We start from the raw sequence: 27170 nt of genomic DNA on the forward strand, positions 1-27170 counted from the left end.
CCTATAGGATCGCTCTGAGTCAGGATTGACTTCGTGGCAATAGGTTTAGCGTGAGATGAACAAGCTGCAGTGTGTAGCAAGTGAAGGTGATTGTCAGAATTTGTTGCAAGTAGAGATTGGTGTAATCACTCAAAGTGAGGGCACATTTATGGCCTGTATGCTAACAGTACAATGAGAGGATTGTTGTAACATAGAAATCATTGATTTTTGAAGCTTTAGTTCTGTGGTAAATATTTTAGTCATGAATAGCACTGAGCTTTGGTTGCACTGTATTTGGATGATGTTTAAGTGGTCTAGGTTTTCCTTATCAATAGTTTTAAGTCAGTAAATGGATGGACTCTAGAGATACTTTAGATCAGCGGTTCTCAACCTGTGGGTCGCGACCCCTTTAGGAGTCAAACAACCCTTTCACAGGAGTCGCCTGGTTCATAACAGTAGCAAAATTACAGTTAAGACGTAGCAGCGAAAATAATTTTATGGTTTGCAGCCTTAGGAAGGGTGAGAACCCCTGCCCCAGATCATCGTTTCCAACACTTATTTGGCCTACAGCCCCTCCACTTTCACAAAAAGTGCTACTCGGCCACCCTTGACAATGAAAACATTTGTGCTATAAACCGTAGTCCAGGATAAAGTGCACCCATCTGCTTTTGTGGACCACCTGGGTCGTTCCACTGCTCCCCTTCCCCAAGGGGCAGCACCCCCACTTTGGGAAACATTGCTCTCGATCACTCTAACTCTGAGCTACAGATTGTTAGGCAGTGTGTCTTTGTATCCTGCTTGAAATAAAGATTGTTTGTTTTTAAGAAATAATTGGAAGTGTCTAGATTGTCACCCCTGACTTCCGGTAGGAATACTCTAAAAGAATTCCAAACAGATGAGAATCTTATTTTCAAGGGGACTTAAGAAAGTTTGTGGAGAAAATTCATTATCTTTCCATTCCACTTTTTCAATGGTGAAAGGAAAGGAATTGATGGTACTGTTAGGATTTACTGTCTTCATTTAAATATTTTAAAATTCATAAGAGATTTATGAATTGGTAAGTAGGTCTCTTTTACAGAAGAAACCATTTTGTTTGTTTTCCGTAGGTGGGGAAGGACGTGGGTTGATGGGTAGAAGCAAGGGAGAGGGAAGCACGGACAGAACACATGGGCGTAGGCGACCACAGCCTCTTTAAGAAGGAACAAGAAAAGGCCGAGGGAAAGGACGAAAACTTCATTGCACACGATGTTTCATTTTAGTATAGTTTGGGGCTCTGTTGAAAAGTGTTTGTTTTGGATAGCTTCTATAATACTATATACATTGTGGTGACACTATCCATCTGCTCCATTCTATCTCATAGGTTCGTTTACGTATAAAGTTTTGAGCGGCAGTAGTGGATCAGGCTCAGGCTCTGTGGAGTCATATTTACTTGGTTTTGAACTGGAATTTACTTCCCAGGTGTGTGTGATCATGGGATGTTACTTATCCTCACTGTGTCCCACTCTCCATATCTGTCTGATGAGAATGGAAGTGCCGGCCACTTATGAATACTGTAAAAATTAAACTACTGTATTCATGGCACCTGCCTGGTTAACAGTAACACCCTTGTATGCTAGTCATTATCATTCTATTATTAAAATTGGGTAACATATCTAAGCAGTTAGGATAGGATGTTAGAGAACATGGGTTTTTCTCTTTCATTAGAATAAATTTTGTTTTAAAAAATCCGGTCTTTCATGTTTTATTAAACAAATTGTATGTTTTTATTCACAGTTACTAGTGTAGAATAATTTAGAAATGTTTTCAGCAAAGTAATTGTTTTGCCGCTTAATTAATAAGGATTTTTTTAGTTGGGATTTAATACATATATCATTCTATGTTTCAATTACATCACGTAGAATTGTGCAATTGTTGCCACAATCAATTTTGAAACATTCTTTACCTACATGGGCTCCTTGACCCTTTTACCCCTCCACCACTACAGTACCCCCCCCTCCTCCAAACCCCTTATTCTACTTGCTGTCCCTATAGTTTCATCAATCCTGGGTTTCATATACCAAGAGACGGAAGAGCATATGACACAGCTTTAAGAGGGTGACCTCCAGTGACATAGCACCTCTGAGATACACTCTACCATGAACAAAAAAAACCATACAAACCAAAAATACAGAAAATTTTAGAAGCCAGATCAGGTCCAGCCCGCATCATAGGGTGGATCTTCTGAGAGATATTTATATCTTTGATCTTGTATACTCCTCTCCCCCTAAGCACTCTGTTTAGTGCCCACTTTCCTCCCATCCCTGAATTTTAGACGGGGAGTTCTCTGGAGTCTTATTTCCTAGGTGGTTCCACAAATGGGCCCCCACTGTCATCTTCTGCACACTGATTCTCACAGTTTAGACTATGATACTAATCCCTCCTTCGACTTTGGATTATGTGGATTCTAGTCCTTCGGTGACTGATGATGGTGTGTTTCTTCCATGTGGACTTAGTTGACATCTCACTTAGATGACTGCTTGTTTGGATACAAACCTTTAAGATCCCAGACGCTATTTTATCTGATAGTAGGGCACCATCTAAATTCATCACATTTTGCGATAGCAGCCATATCTTCTGCGTTCCTTTCCTAAGGGTGAGTATTGAGCAGGGCCGTGATGTAAAAACTGATTGTTCTTAAGTTGGAGCTAGGATTTAGTGTGAGCCCAAAACCCATTCCCAGATCTGTGCTTTTTAAATTTTATTTTAATGTGCTGTAACTTGGGAATTAATACATATCATTCTATCATGTAATCACGTCAGACAGAATTGTACCATTGCCTCCATAATCAGTCTCCAAACATACTTTTCCTCCCTGTACTCCTGGACATTATCTCCCATGTATATTCCCACCCCTGTCTATCCCCCTCCCCCCAAAAACCTTGTTCCGTTTGTTTTTCCTAAAGGCTCTGTGTTAGACAGGGTTCTCTAGAAAGATAAAACCAAATTGCTGATAATATATTTATTTATAAAGATAATTAGATATATAACAAGAAATGAACGGTTAAATTATAAAGCACTACAAATGGCTCACTGCAACTCACTCCCGTGAGAGAGAGATTTGTGAGAGACTAGCAGTCCTTCAAGTCTAGTCTGCTGCCAGATCTTCCTCTATTTATAGAGAGAGCTAGGCTATGTCAGCACAGCAGCCAATCACAAGGCAGGTCACCAACTGCCAGCCAGGTCACCAACCACCAGTCCCCAGCTCCAGAGATGTCTTAAAGGGACCTCAACTTACAGCGACACAGTCCACAGGCTAGGCGTCCCACAGGTAGTGTAACCTTTAAATTGAGGCACAGAACAAGCAAGGCAGCCGCACACTGGTCCGATGATCAAAGAGCGAGAGCAAGAAAGACGAGACTCACCAAGCCATTTATCTCTCTGCCCTTCAGTTAATCCCACTTGTGTTTATCGGCCAGCCTGGCACAGTAAACTATCTCAGGCTCAATGTGGGTTTCATTTACCGAGAAACAAGTAACACAACTTCAAGAGGGTGACGCCCAAAGGCGATGCACCTCTGAGGTACACCCTCCTGTGAACAAGCATAAGTAGGATAAAACAATGTCCATCGCAGGACTGCTGGACTAACATGCCACTTAATACAGCACATTGAGTGTTGATGTAGCAAGACCTTGTTTGCCCACCAACCAACAGTACAGCACTCTGGGTACTGCTGTCTTCTGTGTCCTCAGAAACAATGTATTTTCCGATTTAAGTTGCCCGGTTACAAGTGTGTCTGAGGTAGAATCCAGTTCACCCAGTGGAATTCCCACGTGCGTTGCAGTCTCACTGATGCAGATTTTTCATGGCGATATTGTGTGTGCCTGCAGTACTACAAAAGGGTCAGAAGAGGGTGCCAATGTGTTAGAGGTGAGCCTTAGTTTCAAGTTTGCCTTGGATGGGGGCGGCAGGTGTGTGAACTTAACCAAGCAGTTGGTTAATGATAATGCAAACATTTAAAAGCTTGTCACAGTCTAATAAATGACTTTTTCCTGTGGGAATCCACCCTTCTCTTTGTACCACTCTCAAATAATGTTCTTATTACCTAGGTCTCACACAGATGGACTTGTGAGTTCTTGCAACACTGAGAATAAACACTGTATTTGTGGCCAGTCTTGACTAGCTTTTGTATTTGTTTATAGCCATTCTGGGAGTAGCCAAGTCTCAGTGATTACCCCAGTAAGTTACTAGAACAACTGCTTTAAGCAGCCATCACATCTCAAAAGAACAGTGCAAAGCTAAATACCTTTTGAAATGATGATTATTATTAGCATTTTACCTTAAAATACAAAACAGAAAACACCTATCAAGTGCTTTTTGACAAGTTCTTTCGTTCCCAAAGCATCTTTCTCAGTAAAAGGCCGTTTGAATGTGCCTTTTAAATTTCTAATGTATTTCTATATCCAAAACAAAACAAAAAACTCTATAAAGAGGTTTAATAGGAATCCTCATGTTATGCCTTGGGCTGCTAACTGATAGGTCAGCCATTCAAAACTGCCAGCCACTCCTTGGGAGAAAGATAGGACTTTATACTCCAATAAAGAGTTAGTCTTAGAAACTCACAGGGACAGTTCTACCCTGATCACTACGAGTCAGCATGAACTTGCTGGCAGTGAGTTTGGTTTTAGGTAAAAAGCGTTTTAGAGGTTTCCTCTATTTGATCTGCACAGTGTTGCTATAGGTTAAACCCTGTAAGGACTTTAGACAAAATAAAGGCTTGCTTTTGTAGTTGATACTTATATAGACTGCTTATTAGAATACAAATTTTGATTGTTGTGTGAGGTCACAATCAGTATTAACCCTGGGACTTTTAATATTATAGTATTTTCAGGTTTTTCTCCCGCATGTTCCCTTTCTTGTTCCTAGATGTTGATACCATGCTGTGGATCTCAGTTGAGCGTCAGTGTACCAATAAATTAAAATGATGTAGACCTTCCTGAGGAACCCTGGTGGGGTAGTGGTTCTGTGCTGGGCTCTGATTCGAAAAGTCGGCAGTTCAAAATCTCCAGCTGCCTTGTGGGAGAAAGATGGGACTTTCTACTTCCATAAAGAGTTACAGACTCAGAAATTCACAGGGGCAGCGCTGCCCTGTCCTATAGGGTTACTGTGAGTTGGTATTGACGTGATGGTGTTAAGTTTGGTTTTGGTTTGAGATTTTCCTGACTATTCTTTCTTGGCTATCTACTGCCAATAAAAGTGTTAGGAAATACCTTGAGTGGGGTATTAGAAATAGAACCCCCCCAAATATAAACCTTAGAAAAATCAATAAGTATGATCTCATCAGACTGAAGCATTTGTAGTTGACAAAGAACACTACTGACTATGTACAAATGTGCTTTATACAATTAATGTATGTATGGATTGTGATAAGAGTTATATGAGCCCCCAATAAAATGATTTAAAAAAACTAAAACAAAAAAGAACACTACTGACAAGAGTTAACAAAGGGATGTCAGATTTGGAGAAGCTCTTTTCAGCTTCTCAAATAAGGGATTGAAATATAGAATAAAAGAGATGCTTGTGATAAGAAAGAGACTGGAGGGAGGAATTTGAATTGGCATTCAACATACAAGGAAATCTTGTTAACAAAAATATAGTGAGATAACTTAATTTCACTGTAAACTGTCAGATTGGCTCCCCCCACCCCCCGCACCATCCTCACGATTGTTCTTAATGTCTGAGCCCACTGCAACAGTCCATCTTATCGAGGCCTCCTCCCTTTTCACTGCCCCTTCCCATCCCTTGAAGAAGGACAGGGACTGATCTCTCCCGATAACATGTCCTGCATACATGAGACAGTGTGTTAGTCTGGGTAGACTACAGAAACAAATTCATGGACACACATGTGTATAAGAAAGAGATTTATGTACAAGAGCAATTGAACATTGAGAAAACATTCCAGTCCAGATCAAGTCCATAAATCTGACATTAGCCCATATGTCTGATAACAATCTATAAAGTCCTCTTCAGACTCACGAAACATATGCAATGAAGCGAATGCAGGAAGATCACAGGCCAGTGGGTGCAAAGCCTTGTGGATCCAGTGGTATTGGAAACATCTCAGCGCTGGCAGGGGTCTCTGCATGACTTCCGAGGGCTGCATGGGGGTGGGTCCATGTGTCTTGTCAGCTGCTATGTCTCCCAAGGTGTGAGCAGAGAGTCTCCCACCTCCAAGGAGGAAATATTGGAATTCCCAGAATCCTTAGGGGAAGGTGATGCCCACACAGAAGCCCCATTGGCTATATCCTGATTGACAGGCTAGACTCCACCCCTACATGCTTAATCTTTAAATTGACAATTATATAACTACCACAGACAGTCTTCACCATTGTCATTCACTTCTAAGGAGCATTCAGACTGCACTTCTTCCAAGACAGACGGTTTCTTCTTCTGGCAGTCCACTGCACTTCTAACGCTCTTTGCCAACCCTTGAGTCAAACGCATCGATTCTTCAGACTTCCTTATTCAGTGTCCAACTTTCACAGGCATACGAGACAATTCATAATATCCAGGATCAGGTCAGGAGTAATTGAATCCTCAGAGTGACATCCTTGTTCTTTTATCACTATAAAGAGGTTGTGTGCAGCAGATTTGCCCAATGCAGTAGGTCTTTGGATCACTTCACTGCTACTTGCATGAGTATTGATTGTGGGTTCAAGCAAGATGAAATTCTTGACAACTTCAGTCTCCTATGTTATCTTCACAACTAGTTTAGTAGATAACAGCATGATAACTAGTTAACTGAAAGTGCTAATTTAAAAGATAACGCAATATGATATTTTATTTATCAAATTAATAAAATAAGGAAAATGAGATAATCAAGTATTTGTTAAACTTTCTCAGTAGTCTACTAGAAGACATTTATTAGACGGGTTATTACAGCATTGTTTGTGGGAACAGATAATGGGAGGCAGACTAAATGTTCATTAATTATTGTTGTTAGGGTCCATGAGTTGATTTTTGACTCAGTCCACGTGACAGAGTGGAACTTCCCTATAGGGTTTTTCAGGCTGTAATCTTTATGAGAGCACATCACAGTATGTTTCTCCTTTGAGCTGTTACTTGGGTTTGACCCTTCCAATTCTTTGGGTAGTACCTGAGCACTTAGCCATTGAGCTACCAGTGTTCATGACTGTTCATTAATAAGGGTTTGGATAAGTCAGATATAGTGCATGTGTTCCACACAATAATTTGCAGGAGTCAAAAGCTTAGGATCATGAATAAAAGTAAAAAGCAAGAAGTTTAAAGAAAGATTTGCTGTTGGGTGTCTTCAAGTCACTTCAAGACTCTTAGCACCGTGTACAACAGAATGTGCCCTCCACACACTGGTGCAGCCTCTGGGTCAATCCGTTTCTTTGAGAGTCTTCCTCTTTTTTTCCTGACCATCGACTTTACTGAGTGTGATGTCCTTGTCTATCGACTAGTCCCTCCTGGCAACCTGTCGAGGTAATGTGAGACAAAGTCCTCATTCTCACCTACAAGGAACATTCTGGCCATACATCTTCCATCACAGGTTTGTTTTTCTGACACTCCTGGTATATCCTGTCTTCTTCGCCAGTGCTGTAATCCAGAGCTGCTCGCTCGTCTTTGGCCCTCCTTCACTGGGCAGCTTTCACATACGTACGAGGTGACAGATACTACCATGTACTGAGTCAGGCACATCTTAGTCCTCAAAAGTGACATGATATCATTCATGTAAATGAAAAACATGTTCTAGTGGGCTTCAAAGTGTTCATGGAATATTCCCCTATATATAAAAACGGCAGGCACACGCACATGTAAAATGCAACCTCGATTCTTTAAAGATCTGCCATTACCCAAAGAAAGGTTTGACCTTTGTCCCGGGGTCCTGGGTGGTAGTCTTCTAGTTTTCTGAGCAATTGGAGTGCCTTGTTATTCATTTATACTAGTTAGATGACTCACAATAAGGGCTGCCCATATCAGAAAGATTTACCATGTGATTTGGGTTTGGAGCTTTAAGGCATGCTTCAGCCTGAGCTGCAGTAATTGGGGGTTGGAGATCAGTTACATGGCCAGTGGTTGAAGCATCATCATGTAGGCATGATTAAATAAAACTCTGTCAGGTGAGTTTCAATTGTCGATATTCACAAATCATCTTGCCAGCCTGGAGAGACAGCCTGATGTCACTAGGAGAGGACAATGGAAGCTCCATGTTTGGGGAACACGCCCCCCAACCTATGTATCGCTTGCTGATTGGTATCCTTTTGCTTTATAAGACTGTAATTACAAACTAGTGAGCTTGTTTGGGGGACTTTTCATATTCACATCTGGTTCTCTGAGTTTTTAATCAAATGGTCAGGAGTAAGGGTGGCTTGAGGAATTCTGAGCTTGCTGATGATGTCCGAAATATGGACAGACCTCGCAGACTATGTCCTTAACATAAAAAGTTTGCCCTGACTCCAGGTAGTTGGAATCATCTGCATATGAATATTCAAGAGTAATTATTAAACACAGTAGAAAGGCAGCGTATTGAAGGAAAATGGACATGGGGATTGGAAATGAATGGAAAAATAATAGTAAAATAAAATAAGTAGGGCTTCACATAGAGCAATCATAATTTTAAGTGAATTGAGAAATAGGAATGATCTGATGCTTCAGATTTATAAAGAAGCAATCATTCTGACTAAGTAACTCTGGAAGGGTACACTGATGTAATTTTTATTACCACATTGATTCTTAGATGTCCTTATTTTTCCTCGTGCCTTCTATCACTTCTCCCATGACAATGTCAACAAGGATTCTGTACTAGAGTTGTCCTGAAGGGCTGCTATTTTTGTAACCATGAGGCTTGGATTTCCATGGTGACAAGTGGATAGCAGATATGCCTTAATCCCAAATGAAATAGGGTTTGAACCTGAGACCTCAGCATAAATCCAGGACCCTGATAACAAAGGATAGAGTAGAAAACATTGCTGTTACCAATATTGGCTGAAAACCTGAGAGAACGACTTCTGGCATTTGCTGGGCAAGTTTTGGAAAAGAAACTGCTTTTCATGTAGGTTTGAGTTGAATAGATGGGAGTGCTTCAAAAAGTATGTGGAAAATATCCTCTTTTAATTCAAAATTTCCAGGAACCTTTTGAAGCATTCTCATAATTTAAGTTAGTCTCCCCACTCCACCACTGTCTATTCACCCCTTCTCCCCACCTCTGCCATCGAGTCAATTCTAACTGATAGCGACCCTGTAGGACAGAGTAGAACTGCCTCTGTGAATTTCTGAGACTGGCTCTTTATGGGAGTAGAAAGCCCTGTCTTATTTGGAGTAGCTAGTGATTTCAAACACATAACCACTATGCCACTCGGAGTCCATTAGACTAGCAAATGTTGATTATTATATATTGAAGGAAGGGTTTAAAACATCAGCAAAGTTCAAGACACTGTAACACCAGACATATTTTTAAGAGAAGTAAGCAGACTTTCAGGCATTAATTAAAATACACTATTTCAAATGTCAGGGTAGAGAGAGATACAGGGAAAATTAGTACTCTGATTTGTGCAAAAGGAGAGATTTAAAATACGTGAATGAATAAAGACAAGTTAACAGACCTGAAAATAGAAGGTCTGACTTCTGTCTATGGGAGCTTAAAGGAGGAGAAAGAGGAAATTGGTGGCAATTTTAAAGGAGATAATTGCAAAGAATTCTTCTGAATTGTTAGGAGTCATGGATCTTTCTATTTAGGAGCAAAGTATTCCTGAGCAGGAAAGTATTCACAACCAGAGAAAAACAAATTTTAAAAGCCTATAGAGAACAAAGATTACCTACAAAAATTTAACAATTATAGGAATAGCTTACTTTTTAACAGGAGTAAAAACATGACCCAACAAAATCTTCAAAGTGCACAGAAAAAACAACAACAACCTGACAACTCAAAATTCTGTATCCAGCTAAGCTATCATTTATCCATGAAGATAGAATTAACATATTTTTTCAGATTAACATAAATTGGTAGTGTTTCATGCATGTGAATCCACATAGAAAAAACTACCATGGATGTACTTTAGAAAGAAGGGTACTGTATCCTGAAGGAAAGGGTAAAATTCAAGAAGGAATAGTAGACAAATGGCTTTATATGTAACAAGTAGACCAAAAAAAAAAAAAAATCGTTAGTTTGGTATAGACCTAACAGCAATAGTCCATTAAAGTCAAAACTCCAAGATCAGTGAAGGCTTATGCATTAAAGGTGATTTTGGGGGGACATATCACAAAGGACTAATACTTGTTGCCTCTGCATGTTAATATAAAGTTGGTAGATGTAGTGTTGATACAGCCCCAGCTGACTTCATTCAGATCCAAGAGAGCGGAACACCCACAGGGTATCCAGGCTATACCCTTTCAGGAAGTCAGACTGTTTTCCAAAGTGTCTCTGGTGAGTTTGAACTTCAAACCATTGGGTTAGTTGTCGAGCACTTCAACATTTTGCTTAGTAGATCAAAAACTCACTGCCTCGATCGAGTTGATGCTGGCTGATAGTGATCCTATAGGACTGTAGAACTGCCTCTGGGTTTCCAAGACTAACTCTTTACGGGAGTAGAAAGCCTCATGTTTCTCCTGTGGAGCAGCTGGTGGTTTCAAACTGCTGACCCCTATGGTTAAGCAGCCCAACGTGTAACAACTATACCACCTGGGCTTCATTTTGCTAGATGATAGAGCAGGTGAAATTCTATCTAGGTGGTTTCTGATCATCAAGAGAATGATCACAGGACCAAAAAGGGTGGTGAAATGTGCATTTCAAAAGTGATACAATGAAAACGATGCTCCAGGTGTATAAAATGAGAAACTATAGAAATCAATAAAGTGAAGTTCGATGACCGGCAGCATTGGCTCACCTGGGAGATTGTTAGAAACATAAAATTTTGAACCTTATGTCAGGCTGCTGAATCAGAGCCTGCTTTTGACCGGCTCTCCAGTTTGAGAAGCACAGGAGTTTGTCTTTTGGCTAGGACAATTTAAATTCTAAATACAAATAAAGTCACTGATGTGCTACTGACCATAATCGAGAAAATCATGAAATTGAGAGAGGTTTCTGAAACGGGCTGTGTGTGATGTCATTGTGATTAATACATAAATAAAAGATTGCTATAGCTACATGCAATCTAATAGTTTCGCTGCATGTGATTTTAGAAAAAGATGGTAAGAGGCTTATAAGCACGTGGAAGGTGATAAGTATTACCATATATACATGAGTATAAGCTGACCCAAATGTCAGCAGAGGCACCTAATTTTACCACAAAAACTGCATTAAAATGTGCTGAAAAACTTGGCTTATACATGAGTATGTACAGTACTGCAAAAGAAAAAAAAGTCAGGTAAATTTTATATCTTTCTTTGGTAGGATTTTAAGACTGGTAGATTAGGAATGTATGAGAGATATAGTTGATTTGTACTTTTTCAAGGAAAGACAATTTAATTAAGTGAGGAAATGTAAGCTACATTTCTGTAAAATAACTTCTCCCCAATGGTGGTGTTTCATACTATATGCTAAGCTACATAGAAGTTTCTAGTAGTAGTTATAGTTCATATCTATAATGGTATAGCCTTGATCCTGTCTTGTTAAATGTTTTTATTAATGCAAAAAGGAAAATAATGTGTATGTTGGATGAGAAATACAGAATCCCTAAAGATCTTTACAGAGCACAATAAATCTAGAAGGGCAAATCAATAGAATAAGCCTAAATTTGCCATCTCTCCTTTTCTCCAATGAAAAGCTGGGGTGAGGGTGGGGGATAAAAGGGGGGGGGGAGTAAAATCCCTATCAAAAATGAGTAAGACAAAACAATCTACATATGTAAGTAGTTCTTCAGTGGCTGTTTAGAAGTCTTCCCTTCCCCTGTGGTGGGAATGTATGCACTATTTGGTGGTTTCAAAAATGTTTAAACTCAGGAGGAAGCCATTAGACTGCACCTAAAATTCTATTTCCATTTTGGAGTTTTTGTGTTATATTTGAGGGTCACAGACAAATTTAAATGCTGTGAGATCTAAAGAATCAGAAATATGGCATGTTGAGAAACAGTTGAAATATAGCTGACAGTAAAAATACTTTGGGGGGCACATGAGGGTCTTTCATGTATTTTAAAAACTGTTATATGAATGGGAGTGGCCCTGGACCAATGAATAAAACTACTGAGAAACTCTTTAAGATATATATTTTTTACTCCATGATAATAGATAACTTTTTACCATACTATAAAAATTAGGGTGTAGCATGCTGCTTGTGGTAAAGAACCATGTATCTGGTTATTACTAGAAGTGTTCAAATGCTAGAGATCCGAAATTCATGCAGTTTTTCCATAATATGTATTTTCCATAAAGTTTTAAAACCCTTGGACACTACTGTTTTTACCATATTAGATGATCTTTAAGGGTCCTTTAAGAGGGCAACTGATTATTCACTGAAAGATCCAGCTTAAATAGAAAATCTTATTAGAATCTTCAGCTCTTTAGAGCTGGTTGGATTAGGAATAAACATTTGACCCTTTCATTGTGGAGGTGCTGATTAAAGCCTTAAGAATGAATTGATTTCTCCAGGGGAAATTACATAAAGCAAGATTTAAACTGGGGAAATGACAGGTGAGCCACTGAACAAATGGAAAAGGTTATAATCAGAAAGTTAGAAAGAGGGAGAGGTCATATTGGCAAAGCCAAGTTTGGATATCCCCAAACTCATGGTCATCAAGTCAATGCTGCCTCATGGACACCTCCTGTGGGTTTCTGAGACCAACTGTCCGTCTTTCTCCCAAGGAGCTGCTGCTGGTGATTTCAAACTGCTGAACATGTGGACTGCAGCTCAACTTGTGACCCCACTACAAAGGGGGGACAGCTGATTGCCACTGATATGCAGTTAGATAGATCTGCTTACTAATGTTAAAAAGAAAAGAAAAAAAGTTGAGATCATCATTTTGTGATTAGGAGTGAGAGAGGCCAAGACAGCAAGGTTGCCATTTTTCCTGTTCACTTCCGCATGTAGCGAGAGCCTGTTCTGTTTTTGTTGAAATTGGCATAGCCTGTTTCCCACAGCCCGCGGTGCTTGGCATTCTGGGTGGATGCCGTTCCTCTAGCTTCGTTGATGTGAATAAACCAGGCCTTATTCCTTCTGCCAGGAATGGTGCTAGGGTGATGACTGTGTGTCCTGCTAGTCTGTGAGGGGTTTTCCTGAATGTTTTTTGTGGTTTGTAAAATATGGACCTCACGCAAAATTATACTACAAGTTTAGTTTGCCCCAAACCTAAAGATCAATGTAGAATTCAAAGTAATTAATCTAGTAGTAGCACGGTGGTTTTGGTGGTGGTTTTTATCTTCCATCTCCAGACCAACACATTTAAATTCTGCATTGCACGAAACGTTTGACCAAGAATAAGTGTATGCAAGTGACTTAAATTCGAAAACTTAGAAAAGGAAAGATCATTTAGTAAATTGTGTATGGGCTTGGAAATTTCTGTGGCTGCTATTTGTGATATGATAGATCTTAAATCAAAGGCTACATGTCCAGCCACAGTTATCATCAAAGGTTTCTTTTTTATAAGAAGAGCTTTTATTTCTTTATGTCTTTTAGTTACCGATTCTTATGGATCCTTTATCTGGCATTCCCTTAAAAGGGGATGCAGGTATTTATGACAGCTTAGCATGGACACATTTCTCGGTCATTGAACTGAGTCAAGTATCTGTCTAATATAAAAGTGCATGCAGTTTGGACATCAGGGTACTTTTGAGAAAGAAGCTGCATGTGGGATCTCTAGGGCCTATCTATTGAGATGTTGGGACCATTGGAATGGAACACACCGTTAGAAATGATGAGGGATATTTTCCTGATGATAATGAACCTGACTTGTAGATAAAAAGCCTTTCTTTTTTTGGTTTGAAATCAATGCTAAGTAGAAATGGGAAACAAGGAAAGTAGGCAGTGAAGACTTCTCTACAAGTAAAATGTCTAGGGTTCTGGGTTTGTAATAAAAATTAGTATATTTAGCAACAAGTGATCCAAAATTAGTGGCAAGGAGGATGTGAGAGGCCTGGTAGGGATTCAGCAAGGGCCATTTAACCGAGAGAAATTACTGAAACCCAAATGAAGGCTGAGCATGATAGTGGGACAAGAGGAAAGTAAAAGGAAATAGAGGAAAGAACTAGGAGACAAAGAGTATTTATAGAGGTCTAAATACAGGCATGTACATATGTAAATATACTTATATGGGATGGTGGGGAAATAGATCTATGTGCATATATGTATATAGGTTTTGTATTAAGGCAGCAGATGGACATTGGACCTCCACTCAAGTACATAATGCAAGAACACTTTGTTCCTTTAAATTGGCATTCCATGATACACACCTTCCCGACACGATCACTGAAGACAAATGTGTACATAAGCAAATGTGAAGAAAGCTGATGGCCCGGCTATCAAAAGATATAGCATCTGGGGTCTTAAAGGCTTGCAGGTAAACAAGAAGCCATCTAGCTCAGAAGCATCAAAGCCCACATGGAAGAAGCACACCAGCCTGTGTGACCACGAAGTGTAGAAGGGACCAGGTATCAGACATCAAAGAACAAAAAATAATATCAATGGGCGCCCACCTTCCCGATATGATCACTGAAGATAAATGTGTACATAAGCAAATGTAGTGAAGAAAGCTGATGGTGCCCGGCTATCAAAAGATATAGCATATGGGGTCTTAAAGGCTTGAAGATTGGCCATCAAGCTCAGAAGCAACAAAGCCCACATGGAAGAAGCACACCAGCCTGTGTGACCACGAGGTATCAAAGGGATCAGACATCAAAGAACAAAAAATCGTACCATTGTTAGGAACTGGAAATACAGGGAATCCAGGGCGGATGAGCCCTACAGGACCAGTGGTATGAGTGGCAAAACAGGGAGGGTAGAGGGAGAGTGGGTCGGAAAGAGGGAACCGATTACAGGGAACTATATGTGACCTCCTTCCTGGGGGATGGACAACAGAAAAGTGGGTGAAGGGAGATGTCGGACAGGGCAAGATATGACAAAATAACAATTTATAAACTACCAAGGGCTTAGGAAGGAGGGGGGAGCGGGGAGGAAGGGGGAAAATGAGGACCTAATACCAGGGGTTTAGGTGGAGAGGGAATGTTTTGAGAATGATGAGGGCAATGAATGTATAAATGCGCTTTACACAATTGATGTGTGCTTTACACAATTTATGTGTGTATGGATTGTGATAAGAGTCGTATGATACCCTAATAAAATGATTTTTAAAAATTGTATCATTGTAAATGAGGGTGAGTGGAGAGTGGAGACCCAAAGCCTGTCTGTAGGCAACTGGACACCCCCTTACTGAAGGGTCACGGGGAGGAGACAACCCAGTAAGGGTGCAGGGTAGCAATGATGAAACATACAATTTTCCTGTAGTTCCTAAATGCTTCCTCTCCACCCACTATCATAATCCCAATTCTACCTTACAAATCTGGCTAAACCAGAGGATGCACACTGGTACAGATAGGAACCGGTATCCAGGACAGATGACCGCTTCAGGACCAGTGGTGAGAGTGGTGATACCGGGAGGGAGGGTGGAGGGAAGGTGGGGTAGAAATGGGGAACCGATTACCAAATCTACATATAACCTCCTCCCTGGGGGATGGACAACAGAAAAGTGGGTGAAGGGAGACGTCGGACAGTGTGAGATATGACAAAATATAATAATTTATAAATTATCAAGGGTTCATGAGGGAGGGGAGAGTGAGGAGAGGGGGAGAATTAAGAGCTGATATTAAGGGCTCAAGTAGAAGGCAAATGTTTTGATAATGGTGATGGCAACAAATGTACAAATGTGCTTGACACAATTGGTGTATGTATAGATTGTGATAAGAATTGTACGAGCCCTCAAAATGATTTTTAAAAAATTAGTGTATTTAGGTGATGCGAGGTAAAATAATGTTTGTTTTTTTAAAAGTAAGTTTTCTTTTTGGGTTGTATTATTGGCTAGGCATTTGTAATGTGGAAATGTATACAACTTACTGAGTTGTAAGTGGAAATTAGATGCAAATGGTTAGCACGTGATTGATTTATTTTAAAAATTTCTATAATGTGTAATTTTCTGAGTAGTTCCCAGGTGGCACCGGTGATTAAATCTCAAATACTAGCCAAGTGGCTGAGGGTTAGCACCCCCCAGAGGTGCTTTAGACGACAGGCCTGGCCATATACTTGCAAAAGGTCACAGCTTCGAAAACCCCATGGAGCAGTTTCTGCTCTGCACCCATGGAGTCACCAGGAGTCTGTATCAACTCAACCACAACTAACAACAGCATACTTTTTTCTAAGACCCTGACCTCCTTAACTTTGCAGAAGGGTCAAAGGGTTCAATAAGTGCCCTCATTACTCACCATGACTGATGCCCTGTAATGGATTCAGCTAACAGGAACCAAATCTGATACTGTCAAATAGGATTAGTAGCCATGCAGGCTGGCTTGAGCTGTGCCTGAATGCCAAGTGGATAAGGGTCAATGGGTCCTTTTGGCATCTTGAACAGCCTGGCTGTTGAATTAATATTCAACAATGGTCTTTACTCTCTGGTGGCAAGCCTTTTCTCATAGCTTAATCAATATTCAATCTGGTCTGATATTTCTTTATTGGACCATTTTCCCTTTCTTTGCATGGTGGAGTGTTTCTGATTTTGAAAGTAGACAAGCAAAAATGAGAGTTTTGTCATCTTGTACTTTAGAGAAAACCATTAGATAGGTCATAGAATTCATCATTGTTTGCAGTGGGTTTTATTCTTAACCAACGTTCAAGTGTTTCTGCTGAATCTAGACACCCCAACTGGGAAGTTTAGTGTAACATCTCACGAATTCACAAATCTTGGACTCACTAACGTCCTGCTCTTTGATCAGTAATAAACATTTTATATTACTGCAAATCTTTTTGTTTAGGTTGGCTACCCGGACACATGTGAACACTAGTTTACTATTCGCAGAATATCCAAACATTCAAGGGAAGAACTAATTTGTTTAGCTTTTGGATTTTGTTCACCAGCATTTTATTGTTTTACCTCTTTATCCAAAAAATGGAACTCACTGCCATTGAGCCTGTTCTTCCTCATGGGGACCCCATGGGCAGATAGAACTGCCCCTGTGGGTTTCCAAGACCGCAAATCCTCATGAGAGTAGAAAGCCTCATTTTCCTTCTGCAGAGAAGCTGGTGGGTTTGATCTATTGACTTTGTGGTTAGCAGCCCAATGTGTAACCTACTTTACCCCCAGGACTCTTCTGTATACTTTAGTATTATTTTTATTAAGAAATATCTTCGGCACATAAAAAATAGTTGCAATAACGAAAGAAACATTTTATAATGGTGTCTTGATATGCAGACACTTAAAATTTTTAACTTTGTAAATAGTACTGTTCCTTGTGATGTATCCTTTTTGTGCCATTTTAAAGAAAAAAATCTTCCCTGCCTGTAAAAAGAAATGGATGTGGGGTGGCCTCCGACCTCCTCAGGTTTCACACAGGGAGAGGAGGAGAGTCAGCCCCATGAGCACCAGCTACACAAGGCTGATTCCTTTGAGGCTGAGGTCAGACATGCTACCGTCTTCCAGCTTTCTTTCCAGTTCTGATACTAACCATTCCTCACACAGCACTTTCTACTTCTCATTTGGATTCGATCACTCAACTCCCAGATGACACTCATGGCTATAGGGTTTAGAGGGAAATTACCGTAATAGGTTACATTTGGGTGAGAAATGCCCTGGATACAGTTAATCAGTCAGGACAGACTTTTCTTCTCTGCTGTGCCAGCAAGAAGGCCTCTCTTTGGCTTAGGCTTTGTCCGCTTAGGTAGTGGTACAAAGCTCTTTTAGGGCTGTCAGTCAGTGCTCAAAGGCACACAGCTCTGCCATATGCATCAGCCTGAAGGTACTCAGCTCAGCAGCCCTAGCTTCCCCAATTCGGAGCCTAGAGATTCCTTTTCCACAGCCAGCCTCCTGCCCTAAGGAGCTTTAAGTTTCTCTTTAGGTTTGGGAAAGGCACTGCTCTGTCTCGTGCTCTGGCTCTTGGTTCTGCTGCTGCTGCTGCTGCTGCTGCTGCTGCTGCAACTTTCTCTTGGATCATCTTATTGAGTTATGTTTTTATTCTCAGATATTTGAAGTTTTCTAGTTTCATCTTTTAGAGATACCTATATTTATCTGTCTATCTGTATTTAATGTCTTTATGTTGCATAGAGTTGGCTAAAGAAAACTATCATACAGAAGTGAAGAGTTGTAAAGCAGACATGAAGGAAAGGTACTGGAAGATAGAGGCGAGTGATAAGAAAAGATAGATGATTTTTATGAATCAGAGCTTATACTATGGACAAAGAATAGATTGAGTAGGAATAAGAAATGAATGAATAAGTAGTGTTTGATTTAGAAAAAACAATATTTAGAGTTCTTAGGTGGACTTTTCTACAATAAGGTTAGTCATATATGATATTGAAGTAGAATCAGCATTAATTTAGAGATAAAAGGATTTTTATTGAGAAGGCATGGTAGAAACTTGTGATGCTGATTTACAAATGGGACCTAAAAAAGATTGTTTCCTCCATTACTTGCTTGGTGAGTGTGTTAGACCAGGTTCACTAGAGAAACAAATCCAGAGACACTCATATATGTGTAGGAAAGGGATTTTTATTAAGAAATAGTTAGGCATCAGGAAAACATCCCAGTCCATCCAACTCAAGTCCAAAGGTCCTCTTCAGGTTCTCACAGCTATATGCAATTATGCAAAATGCAGGAAGATCACAGGCTGGTCGCTGAAAAGTCTTGTGGATCCAATGGCATTAGAAGCATCACGGGACTTGTGCAGGTCTCTGCTTGGATCGTCAACTGGAAGGTGAAGGCAGAGAAAGTGGCCTGCCTCTAGAGAGCCATTTATCTAGGTGGCACCTCCAAGTGTGGTCATCAAGCTGCGACCTGATCGACAGGCTAAATCCCACCCATTATCTTCTTAAGGGTGCCATGTTGGCACAAAAAATCTAACTAGCACAGTGAGTCTTGACAGAGAGATAGAAATGTGGTTAAACAAACAAACGAGCACAAGAAACCCAACGTTGTTGTCATTTAATTGATTATTACTTGATGTTACCTGTTTTTTGCATTTTAATATATAATAGAAATTTTAAATTACATATGTGGCTAGCATATATTCCTTATATGTCTGTAAGACATCCCTGTCATTGGTGAAAGAAATCTAATTCTCTTTTGCTGTAATCAAATGTGTAAATGTTAGCAGAATTATTATTCACTGGTGGAAAAGGAGAACGTCCACATAAAAGGAATGTATAAGTATACATGAAGTAACCAAAAACTGAATGAAATTAGTTGTCAGCGGATTGTAAAATGTTAGATTTCCAGTGACGTTACTGTTCTGTTTAATGACACCTGTTAAATGTCAGGGAAACAAGTAACTAGATAGCTGGCTCTAGCTGATGAGTCTTGAGATCTAAAAGTAGGCCTTTGCTTTTGCCTTATATGGAGACCTAAATGCATGGTTAGACTCTCTGTCCTGAACGCATTACACCGTAGGGCTAAACTGTACTCTAATGCAATACGTGTCATACTTGTGATAGCTGTGTGTATTTCCACCCCCCACCCCACCCAACCCCCGCCCCCGGTTTTAAGTTTCTAGAACAGAGATACTAAATATTGAACACCATCCTGCTGAATCAGAAACTCTTTTGGCTAGGCAGAGCACTCTGTGTTTTAGGAAGTCTTCCAGGTAATTTTGATGGACAAAACGTGAAACTTTTTTTTTTTAAACAGTTTCACTGGCACTTCATCCATATGTCCTACAATTCAATAGCTCAGTCATATAGTTTAATAGTACAATCATTACCACAATCAATTTTAGAACATTTTCTTCTTCCGGGTACTCATTGTTATTAGTGTAGTTATTTTTTAATTGTGTAAAAATATACACAACAAAACATTCTTCAATTCAACAACTTCTTACTTGTATAATTCAGTGCCATTGATTTTACTGTTCGTGTTGTGCAACTATTATTGATTTCTTTTTCCAAATTTTTCCACCACTGTTAACATAAACTCGGTGTTCCCTGAGAAACAGTTTTATAGAAGTAGAAAACGTATCGCTTCTCGGCCTTTTGGCTAAGATCAAGTGTAGAAGTAGAAAATTCAACTTCTTTATAATCTCTTAATTTAATTCTCCATTTTTTGTCATTGATTCAGATCTATATATTCTCATATAATCAATGTCACTGATTTAAAATCTATTATTATAAAAATGCCCACAAAGTTTCAGACTTTAATTTCTAAATGATGACAGTTACATCGAGAGTAGTATTATATTTGACTCTAATTAAATATTTACCAGACAAGTATAGCATTTGGACAACGATAGACATTTGGAAGGAATTACGTTAAGTTCTTTTAAACTAATCCTTTAAACTTTTGTTTACATTTTGAGGTGGATGCTCTCCGATTGCGTTTAGAAGAGAAGGAAACCATGCTGAATAAAAAGACCAAACAAATTCAAGAAATGGCGGAGGAGAAGGGCACACAAGCAGGAGAAATACATGACCTGAAGGACATGCTGGATGTGAAGGAGCGGAAGGTTAATGTTCTTCAGAAGAAGGTAAGAAGCCTATGTTATGACTTCCGGTTCTCACCTCCAGTGCACAGCCTCATGCCTACCACTTAGTTATACCTAAGAGCTGTCAAAATTTCTTTTTCATCTCTCTTTACATTTTTGAGGTTAGTAGCTGATTCTATGTTTGCTGTTGGTAGTTGTAACTACTCTGCATACTAACTTAACACTTTTCAAGTAGACATTATTCCTCTTTTTCAGGGGTGTTTTCCATGCTATTGTTTCTGTTAGGTACTTTGTTAGTTGCCGCAGCGCTTGCTTTGAATTTTTCTCTCTTCTGTCTTTTATTGGAATGGTAGTGACAGAATGGTTGCAGCTCCATCTTTAATAAGATGACAAGTTTGAAGGGAAAAATAGGGCTGTAAATGTGTCAGCAAAGGGAAGAATTCCTTCCCTTTCTCGCTTTAATTCTTAGGAAGAGAAGTAAGGTGTGCTCTCGAGAGAACAGTTGTGCTAGCCAGTATGTATTGCCCAGACCTGTCAGGTAATATTTTAGAAGTACCTCTCATCCCATTTTTATTATTACCTATTTTTTTAGCAGTTTTATTATCATTTCATCTAGATGCCATACAAGTCAGTAACTCAGTGCTATCAAGAAGAGTTGTGTAGGTGTCACCATATTCAGTTTTAGAGCATTTTCTTCCTCCTTACAGTCATTGTTATATATGTAAGTTTTTTCTCTGATCGTGGCAAAAATATACACACCAGAACATTCTCCAATTCCACAACTTCTACTTGTATAATTCAGTGCCATTGATTATACTCTTTGTGTTGTACGACCATTATTGATATCCTTTTCCAAATTATTCTACCACCATTGACAAAAACCGAATGCCCCCACGCAACAACTTTGTCCCCTCGCCCATGTTACCCACTGGTCAAGTTGGTTTCTTTTCTTTTCTTCCCTGTTTAAATTGCTTTAACAATGAGTTGTATGTACATCATCACAATTAGTTCTAGTGCTCTTTCCTCCTCCCGCATTCATTGTTTGCTCCCCAAATCCCCTCACCCTCCCTATCTCCCTCTCCCCCCACCTCACACCCCCAATAAACCATTGCATAAGTTATTATCTGTATGCATCTACTCCTCTGTTCTTCACAAACTGGGAAACCAACAGAAAAAATAAAAAATAAAATAAAATGGTGAGGATAAAATAATAATGATATAAAGATAAAAATACAAATAATGAATAAAAGAAAAGACCATCAATATTTAACAGCCAGTGAAGGAATTTTTGTCATGGAACAAGCAAGAAATACTTGAACCTAGAACAGATTCAGGTGGGGTCAAGGGGGAGGTCAACTGACCAAGTATCAGGTTTGATCCAGCATAATCAAGTTTACAGGGATCTCTGTTTGTTCTGTGTGAGTCCCTTGCCTGTGGTTAGAGGGGTCTGCCAAAAGCTTAATCTGTCTAGATACTCTGTCGATGGGTTTAGCCTCCCACTGTCCTCCATAGCCTTCTGTAATTTGGGTGTTTACAATTTAAGCTCTGATTCTTTTTCCTTCGTCTTATTTGGGTTTTGTTATTGTCATATTTCATGCACACAAGCTGTTGTGCTTCTAACATGTGGACTTAGTTGACTCCTCACTTCGATGACTGCTTGTTTGAAGTATTCATATGCCTGTAAGACCCCAGACGCTATTCAAATTGATAACAGGGCACATCTGCTTTCTTCACCCGTTTGCTGTTACACCCTTATCTTGTTACACCCTTATCTTCAGTGATCATTTCTTGAAGGTGAGTATTGAGCAGGGCTATGTTTTTAGAACTAACTGTTCTTGGATTGGGGCTAGAGTTTAGTGGGAGCCCAGAATCCATCTGCTTGTCCACGGGTTATGCCTGACTCTGGTTTACTTTGGCAGTTGTATTATGACAAAAACAAAACTCCCTAAGACCAACAAAGTTAACAACAGCAACAAATCAACCAGCAAACAAAAATACAAATAAAAAGCAGAAAAACAAAACCTCAAAAAACAAAAAAGAAAAACATTATCAATCATTCCCCCCCGCTGGGGTATAAGGTGATTGCACTGACAACATCAACAATTTTTCCAATGATACAGAATTCCAGACACTGTTGGTATGAGGAGTCTATTTGAGCACAAATCTACCTTAAGCCGCCCTGCACAGTTTGATCTCCCAATCAACTGAGCTCCTCGCTTTACTCTGAGCTGGGGAAGGGCAAAACTTCCTGGATCAATTCTTTCAAGTGCAAATCCTTGCCCAACCAAGACCTGCCATATCAATGTAAAGGAGCCATCTAGGTACTAAATATATGGTAACTCTGGGACCCTTTCCATTGATCGCCCTCCAAGCCAGTGGTCCCCCGCAAGGTCCAATGACTGCCACTTCCACAGCCTGGGTGACCACTCTCTGGTTCCTCTCCCAGCAGGAGTACCTCAGTCCTCAGTCTAAGGTTACTGGCTGCTTCGAGGCAGGGCTCAGTTCATTCAGTTGAGTACTTCTGGGGGATGCCATGCTGTCTGAAAGGCCAGCGTCCAAGGGCATCGCGGTGCTTAGTCCATGGCATGGTTTATTGAGGGCTAGGTCAAAACGTATTCATAGTGTCTAATCAGGAGCATCAAATCTGGTCTCCCTTTTGCTCCAATAGGTTCCCTATAATCGTTGTTTAGCACCCCTTCCCGATGCGAGGTTGTTCCTCCTCATTCACTTGCCATACACTCGCCAACAGAAATATCAGTGTCTCCTCCACAATGTAGAAGTTCCCCTCCCCTGGTCTTAACTTGGTCCTCCTTCCAGTCCTGTGGAGTGCCCATTGACATGTCACAGCCTTGTCCCAATGTTGTATAGCATCAAGTGGATGTTCTCCCCTGTCCCCCCTTTGGGAAGGAGTAGCCCCAGCCAATGTGAGCTCTCCTCTTTGAAGGTGGCTCTTGTGAAGCGCATGTAAGGGAGGTAGTGTATCGTTCCTGGCCAGTAGGAAACCTTTCCCTTGTTGTTCAGGAATTGGTCCCTAAGATTTAATTGGCGTCTCTCCGTGTAGTAGTGTGCTCATACAATATTTGTCCTCTTGTGATTGACTTACTTCACTCAGCATAATGCTTTCTAGACTCTTCCATGTCATGCTGTTTCCCACTTTTATCACTGTTTTTAGGAATGCATAGTATTCCATTATGTGTATGTACCATAGTTTCTTTATCCATTCTTCTAGGCCATTTGGGCTGCTGCCCATTTCTGGCTATTGTGAACTGTGCAACTGTGAGAGAGCATATATTCACTTGTGTCCTGTCTCTTATTTCTTTAGGGTTTATGCCTAATAGTGGTATTGCTGTCTCATGATATTTTAATTCCCAGTTGCTTTATGCATCACTGTATCTTTTTTCACTGTGGCTGTATGTATTTGCAAGTCCACTGACCATGTCGTGAGTTCCAATCTTTCCACATCCTCTCCAGCATTTGTTGATTTCTGTGCTTTTGAATTGGGCGAGCATTTGGGGTGTAAAGTGGTATCTCATTGTGAGTTTAATTTGCATCTCCCAGATGGCTAGTGATTGTGAGCACTTTTTATGTGTTTATTAGCCATTTGTACTTCATTTTTGGTGAACTGTTCATGTCTTTTTCCCATTTCTTGATTGACTCATTTGTTATTTTCTTATTGAGCTCTTTGTAGAGTTTTATATATTCTGGTAATTAGACCTTTGTCCAGTGTATTGTTGGTAAACATTTTTTCTGATTTTATTCTCCCGATGTGCATGAGGGATGTGATGTCAGCGTGTCCCAGTCGTCTATCTTGTCTTCGGCTGTGTGTGCCTTCTCATCATACTCGGTTGTCTGTGTATGCCCTGCAATGGGTCCCTTCTTTGTTTGTTCCAGCCTTCTCCCTGAAGACCCGGACAGCTTTGGAGTTTGCATTTAGGTCCTTAATCCATCTCGAATTCATTTTTGTGCATGGGGAGAGACACAGGTTTTGTTTCATTCTTCTACAGTGAAAATCCAGTTTGTTCAACACCATTTGTTGAAGAGTCTGCCTTTTTTTCCATTGATAATTCTAGGTGATGCACATATGCTTGGGTTTCCTGTTCTGATCCCTTGGTCTATCTGTTGTAGCAGTACCAGGCTGTTTGGACTACTGTGGCTATGTAGGAGGTTTTTAGGTCAGGCAGTGATAGGCCTCCTACTTGGTTCTTCTTTCTAAGAAGTTCTTTGCTTATCTTGGGTCTTTTGCCTGCCCATATGAAATTGGTACCATATATACTCGCGTGTAAGCCGACCCGAATATCAGCTGAGGCACCTAATTTTACCACAAAAAACTGCATTAAAAATGTGTTGAAAAACTTGGCTTATACATGAATGTATATGTTAACTAGTTTTTTCAATTTCTTTAAAGAATTTATTTGGAATTTGGATTGGTATTCTATTGTTTCTGTAGATCATTTTAGGTAGTATTGATATTTTCACAATATTAAGCTAGCCATTTTTACTTTTAATCTCTGACAATATCTGAGGATTGCATAAAATTATTTACTCAAAAGTTTTACTCAAAACTCATTACACTTCAATTCAGCTTTTCTGGTATGTATATAGGATCATAAATGCTGCAGTTTATATTGGTTTGCTTTTCATTTGCTGTGTATGAGATCACAAAAGTTTCATCACTCTAAATGTGATTTGACTTATTCTTCAGTTATTGACATTTCAATTTTAAAGGCCAAGTTGTTAGGTGCAAATGGAGGATAACTGTATCTGATCACAAAATAGAAGATGACTATATCATTTCATAACTGCCAAACCACTGAGATAATAGTGCAGCCGTATCCTTCAGAAGCATTCCAACTACACTTACGCAAGCAACATTTTTTTAATTTATTTATTGTTTCCCTACCTTTCTTCTTATTTATTATTATGGATATATTTGATATGCAAGCAAAAATATGTTTGTGTTTAAACACAAATGGTGTCATTCCTCACTGTCAGCTCCTTTTTAATATTTATCAAGTAATTTTTTAAGCTTCTGTAACATTTCAAAAGTTCTATTTTAGCATGTATACTTCTATTAAAGTGTTTCTGTGTTCAGTACCACTTTGTCTAAAAAAATAATATATATCTTAGTAATTAATGAGGAAAATACCTTTCTTGTTACTCTTTTGTTTGAGCTATCTTTCTTTACCCGGTTTTAAAATCTGAAGTTTAGAATCCGCTTGTCTCATCTCTTGGTCCTCGTTCTTTCCTGTGCGCTTGTTGTTGGGATTGCATGACATTTGCGGAATATATTAATGTAGGCAGTTGCCTTTTCAGGGGCTCAAGTTTTGTGTTCTACCTGAGTTTTTAAAATGATCTTATACATCTTAAAAGTTGTTTACTAGGTCCTCTGTCTATTGCAAGTAATGGACAATTCTTCTCCGTGTCTCCTCTCTGCTTGCTTGTTTGGAACGCTTGCCATTTCCGAGTTTTCATATTTTGTGAATAGCTACCATACTGATTCTTTGAGGGGTTAGATTGATATTTTTGGTGGTTATTTTGTATTTTCTAAGTGTACGACAGTATCATTTTCAAATAGTCATGTTAATGTCTTCAATTTTAATATGGTACCTTGTTATTTTCTTTTTTCTAATTGATTAGGTATAAACTCTAACCAGACCTCTGCCTTTGACTTGATTTTGACTTAGAGCAATTCATAGGACTGAGTAGGGCTTTCCTGATAGATTTCTGTGGTGGCAGTCTGTACTGAAGTCTTCCACCCTATTGTTCTTGCAGCTAGTCCAGCAGTTAGCAGCGAAGTACTTACGTAACTGTTTTGCTACTTGGGCTCCTCTGCTGGTTTATAGGAGCTAAGTCTTAGTTGAAGGTTGATGATGAACATCTTTGCTTTGTGTGTGGTTTGAATGAGTATGCTTTTTGTTTTCACCCTTACGTAACATGTTATATCATGTTAAAAGATGTATTTATATAAGTTAAGTTTTTTCAAGGATCGAGACTTTCAAAGATAAAAAAATTTATCTCATCTTTTTGGCAATTATGAAAATTTTTAAAAATCTTATAATAAGATGACATAGAAGTAATAGGCTTCATAATTCTGGACTTTTCTTTCATTTTTGATCCACTTGGTCATTGATTATTTTCCTCCTTATTGTGTTGCTTGTGCATGTAGTTCTTATTGAGTACAATACTATGTCAGAGAAATCTGACCAGGTAACATTTAGCCAGTTAAGATCTATTAATTTATTTTAATGTGATTGGTAACAAATCATTAGCATCTTGAGCTTTTAGTGTTTTCTTAAAGCTTTCCTTTACTGTGAGATGTTTCCTTTAGGATAATAGTCAAAATGTTAGTATCCTAAATTTCCTGCGATATTGCGGTGGTGGTGGAGGTGGTGAGTAGGTACGTTAATACACTTGGTGACACACACTGAAAGCATTATGATGCACAGTTTCACTGCTATATGAAGGACATCAGTGTGTGCTGTAGGCCAAGAACACCTAAAATGTTAGTGACATGATGAATTATTGCTTTCTTTAGATCGTGTTCTTAGGGCATGCTTTGTCTTTTGAAACGTTTATTTTCTAGCCTCTTT

General features: G+C 39.5%; 1 protein-coding gene and 1 pseudogene across 9 annotated transcripts in view; both read left to right on the forward strand.

The window, feature by feature from the left end:
* The window catches only part of ERC1 (ELKS/RAB6-interacting/CAST family member 1), a 482416-nt gene that overhangs the window by 136923 nt on the left and 318323 nt on the right, over nt 1–27170 (forward strand). For all 9 annotated transcript variants that reach the window (XM_045295888.1, XM_045295890.1, XM_004710293.2 and 6 more), the window contains one exon: nt 20455–20622. In XM_045295888.1, the coding sequence (XP_045151823.1) occupies nt 20455–20622 (168 nt within the window). The remainder of the gene's footprint in view (nt 1–20454; nt 20623–27170) is intronic.
* Nucleotides 20116–20203, forward strand: LOC115871595 (annotated as a pseudogene).

The sequence above is a fragment of the Echinops telfairi genome, unplaced genomic scaffold (genome assembly GCF_000313985.2).
Source record: "Echinops telfairi isolate 266 unplaced genomic scaffold, ASM31398v2 ScPeMD7_6273;HRSCAF=7185, whole genome shotgun sequence".
NCBI classification, from domain to species: domain Eukaryota; kingdom Metazoa; phylum Chordata; class Mammalia; order Afrosoricida; family Tenrecidae; genus Echinops; species Echinops telfairi.